This window comes from Fringilla coelebs, assembly GCF_963513975.1.
Source record: "Fringilla coelebs genome assembly, chromosome: 19".
Lineage (NCBI taxonomy): Eukaryota > Metazoa > Chordata > Aves > Passeriformes > Fringillidae > Fringilla > Fringilla coelebs.
Window position 1 is genome coordinate 1,239,223 of NC_140045.1, and position 12,122 is coordinate 1,251,344.

The window sequence follows — 12,122 nt, forward strand, 5'->3', positions numbered from 1 at the left end:
ACATCCCTGCCATCGTGTCCCGGCCACCGCCCACCCACGTCCTGGAGGGACCCCAGGGCCTCCCCAAAAAGGGATCGAGCAGTGGGACTGGCTGGGGACAGGGAGATGGAGCAGTGGAGGGATGTGGGTGCAGCCTCGTGGGTGTCACGAGTGGAACGGGGACATCGCCGCTGCCCTGCGGCTGAAGCCGCCTCCTCCTGGTATCTCAGCGCGGTTCTTAATTCCCCGTAATTAATTAGAGTCGGTCACCCACCAGCACCTCAGCCCCGCCGCTCTGCCAGGGCTGCGGCCAGCTCGGCGCTCTGCCTCTGGGACCCCACTCGTGACTCCCGGCAGGAGGGGACCTGTGAGCCCCCGGCCCCGCCATCCCGCGGGGGCGCCGAGCCCCACTCCTGACCCCTCTCGTGTCCGTGTCCGTGTCCCCGTCCCTGTCCCCGTCCCCCACCCCCGGGACGCCCCGGGCGGGGCCCAGGGTTCCGCCCCCCCCCCCCCCCCCGCCCCACTCGGGTTTGAATGGAGGGCGTGGGACCGCCCCGTGACGTGGCGCTGTGCCATTGGTCCGGGCGGGGCGATGATGTCATCGCCGGGGTGGGGGGGGCGCTCCGTTCCGGCGCGGCGCGGCCATGGACCGGCGGCGGCGGCGGGGCCCGGGCGAGCAGGTACGGGGGCGGGGGGACACCGGGGGCTCCGGGGGTCGCGGCGGCCCGGCGAGACTCGGGCCCGCTCGGCCAGGTCCGGCCCGGCCCGGCTCGTCCCGGCGTGGCGGGATCCCGCCGCGCTCAGCTCGGCTATTGTCCGGCGGGCGGGCGGGGTCCCCGGCGCTGCCGCGCTCCGGTACCGGGCAGAGGGGCGGCCGGGATCCCCCGCCTCATTCCCCGCCGCGCCGTGGGGCCGGTGCGCTGCGCGGGAGGGCGAATGGGTTAACAGGATGCGGAGCGCTGTTTGCCCAGCGCGGGGCACCGGCCCGGCTCACCGCACCCCGCCCCACCGGAGATCGGCGCCCGTTCGCTCCGCCGAGCGCCGCGCGGGGCTGGCGGCGGCCGGGGCTGGCGGTGGTCGCGGTCGGGGCGGTGGCTGCCCGCAGCCCGTGTCGGGAAGGTGGAACCTCGGCGGCTGGAGCGGGTCCAGCGGCACCCGGGGCTGGGCGCCGGCGGGTGCTGAGTCAGAGCCGCCCGAAATCCCCGTCCCGCTCATTCCCCGGTGGCCCCGGACAGGGGTCCCGGCTGACCGCAGTCTGCCCTCCGCCCTGCCGCCCGTCCCTGGGCGGCACACACCGCTGCCAAGGGTGCCCGGAGAGAGGCAGCGCCCGGCTCTGCCGGCGCTGGGCACGGGGCTGGCTCCCAGACCCGCTCCGGTGCCCGTAGAACCGCGGGGCCGTGGGCAGCGGGCGCTGGCGGCGCGCTGGACTCGTCCCACGCCGCCCCGGTTTGACCCCGGTTTGGCAGCAGCGGCAGCGCGCAGTATAGATGTTTCCAAGCGCCGAATCTATGGATCAGGAAGGCTGTTCCAAAGGGAGCTGGGATCTATAGAGCAGGAGGGCTGTTCTAAAGGGATCGTTAATGGGCTCTGGGGGGAAACTGAGGCACAGCGTGCGATCTCTGCAGCCAGCACAGGGCTCGTTCCCCAGCCGGGCACGCAGTAAACAGATCTGTTTTGGACGCCGCTCCCTCGGAAACCGTGGTCCGACTCCAGCTGAGCTTTAGCACCGAGGAGGCTCAGCGTGTTTGGGGGTGCAGAGCGAGCCTGGCCCGAACCCCGATCCTCGGCTCCGTGCTCGGGCTGAGCGGCCGCGGGGCTCCCTCCCCGGCCCCCCGCGCCAGCCCCGCTGCCGCCGGCGTTGTGCTGACCGTGCCGCTCGCTGCCTTTGTTCGCTGCGTTTTGTCCTGAGCGCAAACAGCCGCCCAGGGCCCCCCGAGCCGGCCGGGGCGGGCTGCGGGCCCCCGGCAGGTACGGAGCCGGGGCCGCCCTGTGGGAAGTCTGCCTGCTAACTTCCCGTCCACCCCAGCGAAACCGCAGGAATCCGGAGCCCCGCGCAGGTCGGGAGGTCTGTTCAGCCCCGGTGTCCTGTGGCAGCCCGGCCAGAGCCTGTTGCAGAGAGACAGAGCCAGGCCAGCGAGGAGATAACCTTTCCCCCCAGGAAAGTCCCCTCCCGGCCCTGCAGAGCCGCGGGCTGGTTCGTGGCCCCGGCGCTGGAGGATTTATGGCCCTGTGCGTGTTCTGGCGTGTCCTGCCAGCGGTTCCTTGCTGAACTCTGGCTACCTCCTGGCTCTTGGCAGTCCCCTCCGGGAGCGCTTCTCTGCTTTTGGCACCGGCGGCGAGTTCCCAGCCTGGTGCTGATCCGTGTGCCGAGAGCGCTGGTGGGAGCCAAGCTTCTCCCCCTTCCCCGGGTGCCATCTCTCCATCCCCGGCTCTGGAGCTCGCTGCCAGTGCCTTTTCCACTTCCAGAGGCCGCTCGGTGCATCCCAGGGTTGCGCTGCAGCGGCGTCGCGGTGCCAGGGACAGGACCAGACCTGTCACCGCGCCGGGGTGGGGGCGGTCACCGGGCGCCGGGGCTGCCCGCACTGACAGCACCGCCTGCCCCCGGGCCCTGGGAAGACTCGCTGGGGAGCCGAACCGAGGGTGTGACAGCGGCTGGGTCCCCTCCTGGGCCGGCGGTGGCGGGGTGTGATCCGTGCCCTGTCTCCAGCTGCGTCTGCCAGGCTCCAACATCAAAGGATCAAAGGATCCCCGAGGGGCAGCGCACCCCAGAGCGGGGCTGAGCAGGCGGGGTGGCCTCCCTGGCCCGGGCGTGGGTTCTCCCTGGCCCTGGGCAGGGTGGGGGACCCGACCGGTCCAGCACAGCCCCTGCCCCAGCACCCGGCAGGGCGGGGAGAGCACCCTCTGATCTCGGGGTGCTGCCCGGGGGGCTCTGCATGGGGAAGCTGGGGAGCTCGTTTGGAGCCGGCTGGGCCGGCCAGGAGGCTTTTCCAGCTTGGCTTTGCCAGCTTGGCTTTCCCAGCCTGTGAGCGGGAAGAGCTGGGGGCAGGATGCATGGGAATGTGGCTGGACTTGGCCTTTCCTGTGTGCACTCACTCCCTGGCCTCCTTCTGTGAGCCACTTTCACTCTGCTCCCCACGGGTGACTGATGCTGAGCAGGAGATGGAGAGGATGGAGGGGAGGGAGGGTCTCGTGGGAAGCCTGCACCATCAGGACACGTGGGCCTGGCCAGGGCTGTCCCAGTTCTGCACTGGGACAAGCAGACATTCATTTGCAGGGACAATTGTGTCCCTGGGCACCTCAGGTTCTCACTCCTCAGAGCCTGCGGTCCCACAGGGCTCAGAGGGCAGGTGGGAGGCAGCACAGGGCTGTCAGTACCCGTTATCCCTCCTGTCCTCGACCCGTGTGTGCAGGTCCTGTCCCCTCCCCTTGCCCCAAAGCCCTGCTGGGGCTTGGCTCCGCTCTGGGCAGCGCTGCCAGGTGCCTGCGAGGTCTCTCGGGTTACCAGCAGCTTCCCCTGGTAGGTGGCTGGAAAGGCCAGCGATGCCTCCCTGGCCTGGTTTCCTTTGTGAAAGCACCAGTGGCAGCGGGAATGTCACAGGATCTGCTCTCCCCGAGCGACAGGAGGAGAAAAGGGCTCTGTGTCCAGCTCCCCGGGCCGGGCTGTGTGGGCAGCACCGTCCATCTGTGCTGCCATCGCCTCTCGGGGCGAGCTGGGAGCGAAACATCGAGGGATGGGGGGAGATTTGGGCTGCTGTGAGGAGGCTCCGTGGGCTGGAGCGTTTAGGGGAGGGGGCCACGCTGCTGCTGGGGAGGCAGTGAGGGTGATGGAGCGCTGCTGGCCCGGCTGGGACCGCTCCAACCTCCCGGCGGCCCCTTTGCAAAGTATCTCACAAATGCTGAACTTGGCCCCGAAATCTAAATACAAGGGAGGGACAGTCCCCAGATGGCCTAAATCAGCAGCACGGTTGCCTGGCCCAGCTGGGGAGCTCGCCGGGAGTGTTTGTTTTATGGAAAAGCAGAGGCTGCAGGAATGCTGGCCTGGAAGGAGACCTTGGAAGGGGAAAGCGTTCGTGCCATGCACACGCGAGCGGGAGATCCCAGAGAGGCGGCGGGGCCCAGCGAGCTGCTCCTCTCTGCTGGGATGGGCTGAGGGGGAAGGAATTCCCCTGGCTCCTGGTTTGAGGTGCAGGGAGGGAGGTGTGGCTCCTGGATGGCCTCTCCCTGCTGCTGGGGGCGAACGGGGGCTCCCCAGCTGGTCCCCCCTGTGCCATCATCCCCCCGGGGGCTCAGGCCGTGCCTCCCTGGGCTGGTGGGGTGCTGGACGGGCCGGGCAGGGGCTGTGGCCGTGTGCCATGCCACGGGGCACTCCTGCCCTGGCCGGGCCCGGCCGGGAGCCAGGCACGGGAGGGTTGGGCGATGGACTTTGCCCCAGCGCGGGGCCAGAGTCCGTCCTGCCCGCCCGCAGCCTGCCTGCGCTCCTGCCGCTCCTCTGGGGGACAGCGGGGTGTCACAGCGTGGCTCTGGGGAGGGAAGGGGGTGGAGGCGTCCCCTGATCATGCTGGCAGTGGGGTGGGTGCTGTGGCTCCCGGTGGTGGTGTCCAGCCGGGCAGGACCGGGCTGTGCTGGGGCCGTCGCTGCCCGTGGGCTGCGGGGCCGGGCTCGCTGCCAGCTGTGCCCTGGGGCCGGGCGGGCACCGGCGGGGACGCGGCCCCCGTCCCGCGGCTCGCTCCGAGGCCACACGTCCGTCCCTTCCCCGTGCGTGTCACGGGGCGCGGTGTCGCCGGCGGTGGCCGGAGGGAGGAAGAGGGCGGCCACGAGCCCTTCCTCCCCGGCAGCCTCTCCCGGGACCACCTGGGGCCGCCTGGCGCCACGGGATGCGGCCACACGGTCGCTGTCCTTGTCCCCTCCTGCGTGGCTGGGGGCGCTGGGTTGGACGGGTCGGGGCTGGTGGCCCCGAGGTGGCCCCGAGGTGGCCGAGGGAAGGAGTAACGTGCCCGTTGCCATTGTGGTCGGGCAGCGCCCTCGTCATTTCTGTCACCTCTGAGTCACAGCGGTAACCACGAGATGGCTGGGGAGGGTGGGGATGGTCACACATGGACTCAGCTCCGAGGGGCAGCACGGAGGGTTTTGGGCGGCAGCACAGCGGTGTCCCCATGTCCCCATCCTGCCGAGCATGAAGGGGTCCCCATCCTGGTCCCCCCGTCCCCCTGCTCGGCTGGCGGTGCCTCCCGGGGGCTCTACGCCCTCCTCACACACTTCCTGCCGTCTGTTTCCAATTCCTCCTGGCGTCTGCTCCTCCCCGCTTTCTTCCAATTAGAAAAAAAAAAAATCCCAGGCATCTTCTCAGCGTGCTGCTCGCAGAGGCTGGAGCTGCTGTGCCCCGCTCGGGAGGGCTGGGGCTGCACGGGGAGGGGCAGAGGGTGCCCGTGGTGCCCATCCATCTGGGGCACAGAGTCAGGCATCGTCCTGAGAGATTCCCATGCCCAGGTCTTTCTCCTGAAGGTCTCTCTGCTCCAGGGATGGGTCTGGGGGTGTAGGGAGCTCAGAGGGGTCTGAGGGTGTGTCCCGTGTGGATGATGCCCTGCATGGAGCCAATTACCAGGAGAGCCAGGCAGCTGGCGGGCACAGGGCTCCCTTTTGCAGCTTGCTGGGATGAAATCCGGCGCCCCACCAGCACCCTCGAAGCCTGACCATGTCCCTCCCTCCTCTCCCCTAGGAGTGACCCATCGGTGACACCGCCGGCGGCATCCCGGCTGCGCAGCCCCCTCCGTGAGCACCGGCCGCGGGATCCCCTGGCTGCCACCATGCCCATCCTCAAGCAGCTCGTGTCCAACTCGGCGCACTCCAAGCGCCGCTCGCGGGCCGACCTGACGGCCGAGATGATCAGCGCGCCCCTGGGGGACTTCCGCCACACCATGCACGTGGGGCGCGCCGGCGACGCCTTCGGGGACACCTCCTTCCTCACCAGCAAGGCCGGGGAGCCGGTGCCGGAGGCGGGAGAGGAGCCGGGAGCCTCCAAGCCCGGCCTGCTGTCCCGCCGCTTCCGCAGCAGCAAGCGCTCGCAGTCGGTGACGCGCGGGGACCGGCGGGACATGCTGGGCTCGCTGCGCGACTCGGCGCTCTTCGTCAAGAACGCCGTGTCCCTGCCGCAGCTCAACGAGAAGGACGTGGACAGGAGCGCGGGGCAGCTGCCCAAGAGCCTCTCCTCCAGCCCCGTGAAGAAGCTGCCCGAGGAGGGGAGCCCCGAAGAGCAGCAGCGCCCCAACGGGGCGGCCGCGGGGCCGCTGAGCCCCGGCTTGGACGAGCGCGACTTCGGGGACATCACGGACCTGCCCGTGGTGGTGGCCAAGGGCGGCGCGGGCTTGAAGCACGCCGAGTCTATCATGTCCTTCCACATCGACCTGGGGCCCTCCATGCTCGGGGACGTGCTGAGCATCATGGATAAGGATCAGTGGGAGCAGGACGAAGATCCCGAGGCGGAGGAGAGCCGCGAGGAGGAGGAGGAGGAGGAGGAAGGGGAGGCCGCCCCGCCTGGCTCCCCGCTGGCGGCCCCGCCGAGCCAGAGCCCGGCCCGCGGCGCCGGCGGCCGCAGCCCCAGGGACAGCAGCCCGGCGTCCAGCTGCCCCTCGGAGCGCAGCCCTGTCCCCAGGCCACCGAGCCAGCGGGGAGGGGCCCCGAAACGCCCCGACAAGGAGTTCTCGTTCGCCGACGATGATGACGACGAGATCCGGGTATAAAGGAGGGCCGAGCCCAGGGCCTGGTTCTCACTGAGCTTGCTTGGACACAGGGCTGAACACCCCAAGAGGTGGCACTGGGGAAGACTCGACTGCTGCCTCGTTCCCTCTGTGTGCTGCGGCAGGACAGCGCTCTGCTCTGGGGCCGGGGCCGCTCCTGACAGCCCCAGACAGCTCCAGCACTTCCTGGGAGGGGGAAGCAGACTCGATTTCGGTTCTTTCTGTTGGACTTTGGATATTAGCTCCTTTCTCCTGCCCCCCTGCCCGTGTAAAGCGATTTAGGATCCAACAAGATGAGCCTTTGGAGTTTTAGCCCTTTTAGTAATATATATATATTTTCCACCGTACAGTTTTTACTGTTTTCTGATTTGTACTTACCTTTCTCTACTCTCTTTTGGTTTTAACGGAGGGAAGATTTCCCATGAGGAAGAACTTGGCTCTGGAGAGCTCAGAGGTGGCCTGGGACTATGGGCAGCTCCAGCTTCCTGGGTTTCTTGGGGACATTCTCCAGACCAAGAGCCTCCCAGTGCCATGGCAGGTGCTCGCTCCCCATCCCTCGGACGGACGGATGGATGGATGGATGGATGGATGGATGGATGGATGGTTCCATCCCAAATGTTCGACTCTCCAACCAGCCTGGGGGTCACAGGGATGCTCACAGCCAGCTCCAGGGATGCTGATGGAACTGTGGGTCTGTCCCCCGTGGGAGGAGCTCCTGGAAGCCACTGGAATCCTGGTGGGGCCGGGCAGTGGCGGGAGCAGGCGGCTGGAACAGGAGCTTTTATACCGTGTATGTACAAATGCGAGGAATAAAAGGCAATGGTAGTGACTGCAGTGGCCTGAGTTCCTGAGGGGTGACATGCTGGGGGGACCTGCTGCCCGAGCAGGACCGGTGTCCCTGTGCCGCCCCCATGCCAGCCGTGCTCCTGGCCGCAGTGTGGGCACCTGCCGGGGCTGAGCTTTCTCTGCCCGAGTCCTGAGGAAGCAGGAGAGCTCCTGCTGGCCGGATCTGGCTCAGGGCTGGGACCCTCGGGCCAGGCAGCTCCTGCCAAGGGCTGGCTCTGCCAACGCTGCCCTCTCCTCTCCCAGCCCCGCTCCCTCCAGCCGGGGAGGAGGGCACGGTGCTGGGGGGGCAGGACTGGCTGTCCCCGCTCCCACGGGCTGGGGGCCAAGGGCTGCCCTGGGGGTTCCCGGCCCTGCGGGGCTGCCCTGGCCCTGGATGATCCCAGCAGAGCGAGCAGGAGTCACTCTGAAGCCACAGCCAGCTTCCCACAGCTCAGCCACTGGGGGAATGGGGCTCTGCCAGTGCTGGGAGTGACTTCCCCCTCCAGCCCCTGGGATGGAGCTGGGCTGAGATGGGGCAAAGTGCCAGGAATGGCCCCACAGCCTTTCCCTGAGCACTGGAGAGATTTATCCCCCCAAACATCTCCCCCTCCTGGGGGGATCTGAATGCCCCTGTCCACCCAAATGGATCTCCCTGGAGAAGCCAGGGGAGCGGGCAAACGCTGTGCCGCAGTGGAGACACAATGGGGTCCTGTCCTGTCACCCTGGCCAGGGGACATTGGGCCATTGTCTGGGACAGGGAGAACAACAGCAGCTGCAGCTGGAGGCTCTGAGCTCAGCAGGCTGCCTCTGCTCTGGTCACCGTGCCCCCCTGCCCTGTGCCAGGGTCCCATGTCCCATCCCCTGAGCCAATCCCCCTGGTCGCTGTCACCTGGGAGGTCACCAGGCTGCTGGGGGACAGCCGGCTCCTCTTGTCCCTTAGGGGTGCTCTGGCACAAAGCAGCGAGGTTTGGTCCCTGGGCTTTGCCTGCTGTGCTCCCCGGGGCTGTGGGGCGGGGAGCAGCCCTGGGGTGACACTTCACGGGCCGCCTGCCACTGTCACTTGGCCGCCCTGATCTTTGTGACGCCTGTCGGCTCCAGGCTCGGGCTCGGCAGCGCCGCGGAGCCGCGAGCTGATGGGGCAGAAAGTGCGAGCGGGGCTGCTCAGCACGGCCGGGACGCGGGACGGGGGCAGCGGGAGGGAGCGGGGACAGGGACAGTGCCACGTGTGCTGGGCTGGTGGGGAGTGACACCAGCACCGCCAGCGCCCGGCCAGCACCGGCCACAGGCAGCGAGGCTGCACCCCAGCGTCCCCAAAGCCCTCGGTGGTGGGCACAGTGACATCTGCCACACCCCGGGGTGGCACCCAGGCTGTCCCACACGGCTGCAGGGTGGGTGGTGGGTGCCCAGCACCCTGCAGCACCCACGGGCAGCGCTGTGGCAGCGCTGGTCCAGTGCTCTGATGGCAAGTGACAGAATGGGAGCAGGGCTCGGTGGCAGCCCCGGGCGCTGAGCGTGGCCGCGGGACGGAGCAGGGAGGGAGCTCTGGGATAATTCCAGGGATAAATCCTGCTCCAGGTGCGCTCCAGGAAACCCACAGAGCCCTGGTCATGGCCAGAATGTGCCACTGGAGCCTGGCACCCATGGAAGGGCTGCTGGGCAGCCCAGTGGAAGCGTCCCTGCCTGAGGATGGAACAAGGAGGGCTCTAAGGAGCATTCCACAAGAAACCATTCCGTGATTTGTTGGCATGCAAGGTGTGGCCCCTTCCAGGAGCCCAGGGATGTGGGTCTGTCTTGCCAGGAGCTGGAGAGCAGGCCTGGGGCTGGTGCTGCTGTGCCCAGAGCGCCCCAAAGCACACCCATCCATCCAGGGCTGCTGGAATGCTCAATCCCAGCACGCTGGCCATATTTGTCTCCATGTAAGGCCTCGAAGTGAGGGGTTAACCCGGCTCCCAGGCAGCCCCAGCCCCCTTTCCTGGAGGAGAAGCAGATGTGGGAGCGGGGAGGCTGAGAGGGGCTGCCTGGGGCTGGGGGCTGAGCTCCCCAGCTGCGGCAGCAGGCAATCAGGGCTGCAAATTGGGATCAGATGTGGGCAACTCCCCCCTCTAAATGCAGCACTCCAGGGCTGCTGGGGCTGGTTCTGCTCTGCCTGGGGAGGAGGAGGAGGAAGAAGAAGAGGAGGAAGAAGAAGAGGAGAGGGGTTTTGCTGGGGCCCAGGGTGGTTGCAGGGATCTCCAGAGCGTGGTGCTCCCTTTGGAGAGCTGTGTTTTCCCTGGGAGTGCCCCTGCCTCCTCCCTTGCCTCTTCCCCTTCCCCTGGCGGGCTGGACCGGGCTCTTCCTGCAGCAGGGATGATGCAGGAGCTGGTGGCTGGCGTGGAGAAGATGAGGTTTGACTCGGAGGCTGATGTGGGGGAGCTCAGAGCTCAGCCCCTGCCCCTCCCAGGGGTGGACAGTAAGTTGGGGACAGGCCCGTGGCGTTTTTGGAGGGTGGTTGGGCTGTGGGAGCTTTTGGGGTTCTCCTTTTGCTGCCCTCCTGCAAAACCTGGGTGGATTTTGTCCTCCAGGCAGTGCTCCCTCGGGGTTGGGGAGCTGCCAGGGTCCCCAGTGTCCCCACAGGGACAGCACTGGGGGTTGCAGGTGAAGCCCTCCCCACCCTGGGGCTGGGGCACTGGGGACAGGCTGGCAGTGACAGGGCTGTCCCAGGTGTGCTGGGGCTGGCAGTGACAGGGCTGTCCCAGGTGTGCTGGGGCTGGCAGTGACAGGGCTGTCCCGGGTGTCCAGGGGCACTGGGGACAGGCTGGCAGTGACAGGGCTGTCCCAGGTGTGCTGGGGCACTGGGGACAGGCTGGCAGTGACAAGGCTGTCCCAGATGTCCAGGGCCACCCCCGGCCCGGCGGGGCCAAGCCCGCCGTGTGCAAGCATTGGCTGCGAGGGCTCTGCAAGAGGGGCGAAGGCTGCGACTTCCTGCACGACTACGATACCACCCGGGTGCCCGAGTGCCATTTCTACTCCAAGTTCGGTAGGTGCGGGGCTGGGCATCCCAGGGAGCCTCTTCCCAGCCCTCTCTCATCCCTCGGGGCCGGCCTCGAGCGAGCGGCTGATGCCACCTCCTGACTGCGGGAAGAAGCGCCACTGTCACGCAGCCAGGGTCACTGTCCCCCCAGCCCAGCTAAACCTGGCCGCTCCCAGGGCACCCCAGTTCCTTTCATCCGGCCCATCCTGGAGGGAGGGATTCCCTCCGCATTGTCCCGAATGTCGCACGCCTTCTCCCGCAGGGGAGTGCAGCAACAAGGACCGTCCCTTCCCGCCCGTGGGTGCCACCGCCAGCACCGTGCGCTGTCCCTGGTACGACCGAGGCTTCTGCTGGCACGGTGAGCCGGGGCTGGGCGGGCAGGGGGCCCAGCGGGGATGGGTGGATTTGGGCTCTGGGCTGCAGGGAGAGCGGAGCTCCCACAGCGCCGTGTCCCTGTGAGCGTCCCCTCTGCCCCGCAGGTCCCCTGTGCAAGTACAAGCACACCAGGAGGGTGATGTGTGCCAACTACCTGGTGGGCTTCTGCCCGGAGGGACCCAAGTGCAAATTCGTGCAGTACGTACTGGGGGGCTTGGAACGCGGCTGGGGGGGAAAATCCCCTGTCTGAGGTGGCTGTGGCCCTTGCAGGGTCAGGGACGAGGACACAGAGGGTCTGAATTAACCAAAGCCCACGCCTGAGCTGTGCTGCTGACAGCAGGGGCAGCGCTGGGTGGGCAGGGGACAGCCCTGAGGGGCTGGGGGAGCCTCAGGAGGGTCTGGGGACAGCCCTGAGGGTCTGGGGGAGCTTCAGGGGGGTCTGGGGGAGCCTCAGGAGGGTCTGGAGACAGCCCTGAGGGGCTGGGGGAGCTTCAGGAGGGTCTGGAGACAGCCCTGAGGGTCTGGGGGAGTCTCAGGAGGGTCTGGGGACAGCCCTGGTCCCCATGGAGGTGCCTGTAGCAGCTCCAGGACATCCCTGAGGGTCTGGGGGAGCTTCAGGAGGGTCTGGAGACAGCCCTGAGGGGCTGGAGGAGCTTCAGGAGGGTCTGGAGACAGCCCTGAGGGGCTGGGGGAGCTTCAGGAGGGTCTGGGCACAGCCCTGAGGGCCTGGGGGAGCTTCAGGAGGGTCTGGGGACACCCCAAGCAGTAACTGCCTGTCCTCTGTGTCCCCTCCAGCCTCAAGGCCGGGCTGATGACGAGCAGCACAGACCCATCCAAGGTGAAGCTGCTGTCCCTGTGCCCACGGGGGTGATGGCCCAGCTGCCCCCAGCCCCTGTGGGGCAGCAGATGCCAACTGTGCCCCCTGCCCCCTTTCCACCAGGGAGCTGGATGTCCGTGGGGGCTGGTGCAGAGGGATCTGGCTGCTGCAGAGGAGAGGGGAGGTGAGCACGGGCCGGCCGAGGAGCCACCCCCACGAGGCACCCAGCACCCGGCAGCTCAGCTGTGGGACACCAGTGGCTGCCCCCCGAGCCCTCAGAGCCCACTGGAAGGACACACCTGCTCCAAGGTGAGAGATTTTGGGGAATGGGAGGGCTGGGAGCAGTGGTCTCACCTTGGAGGGAGGGTGAGGGGCAGCAGGT

The 12,122-nt window shown here is 68.0% G+C and overlaps 1 protein-coding gene across 1 annotated transcript; it reads left to right on the forward strand.

Moving 5' to 3' along the window:
• The first annotated feature begins 581 nt into the window (after positions 1-581).
• On the forward strand, positions 582-7,523 carry CDC42EP4 (CDC42 effector protein 4). Its single transcript, XM_084218574.1, has 2 exons — positions 582-659; positions 5,696-7,523. The coding sequence occupies exon 2, from the start codon at positions 5,784-5,786 to the stop codon at positions 6,714-6,716; it is 933 nt and encodes a 310-aa protein (XP_084074700.1). The 5' UTR covers positions 582-659; positions 5,696-5,783; the 3' UTR covers positions 6,717-7,523.
• Positions 7,524-12,122: the final 4,599 nt, after the last annotated feature.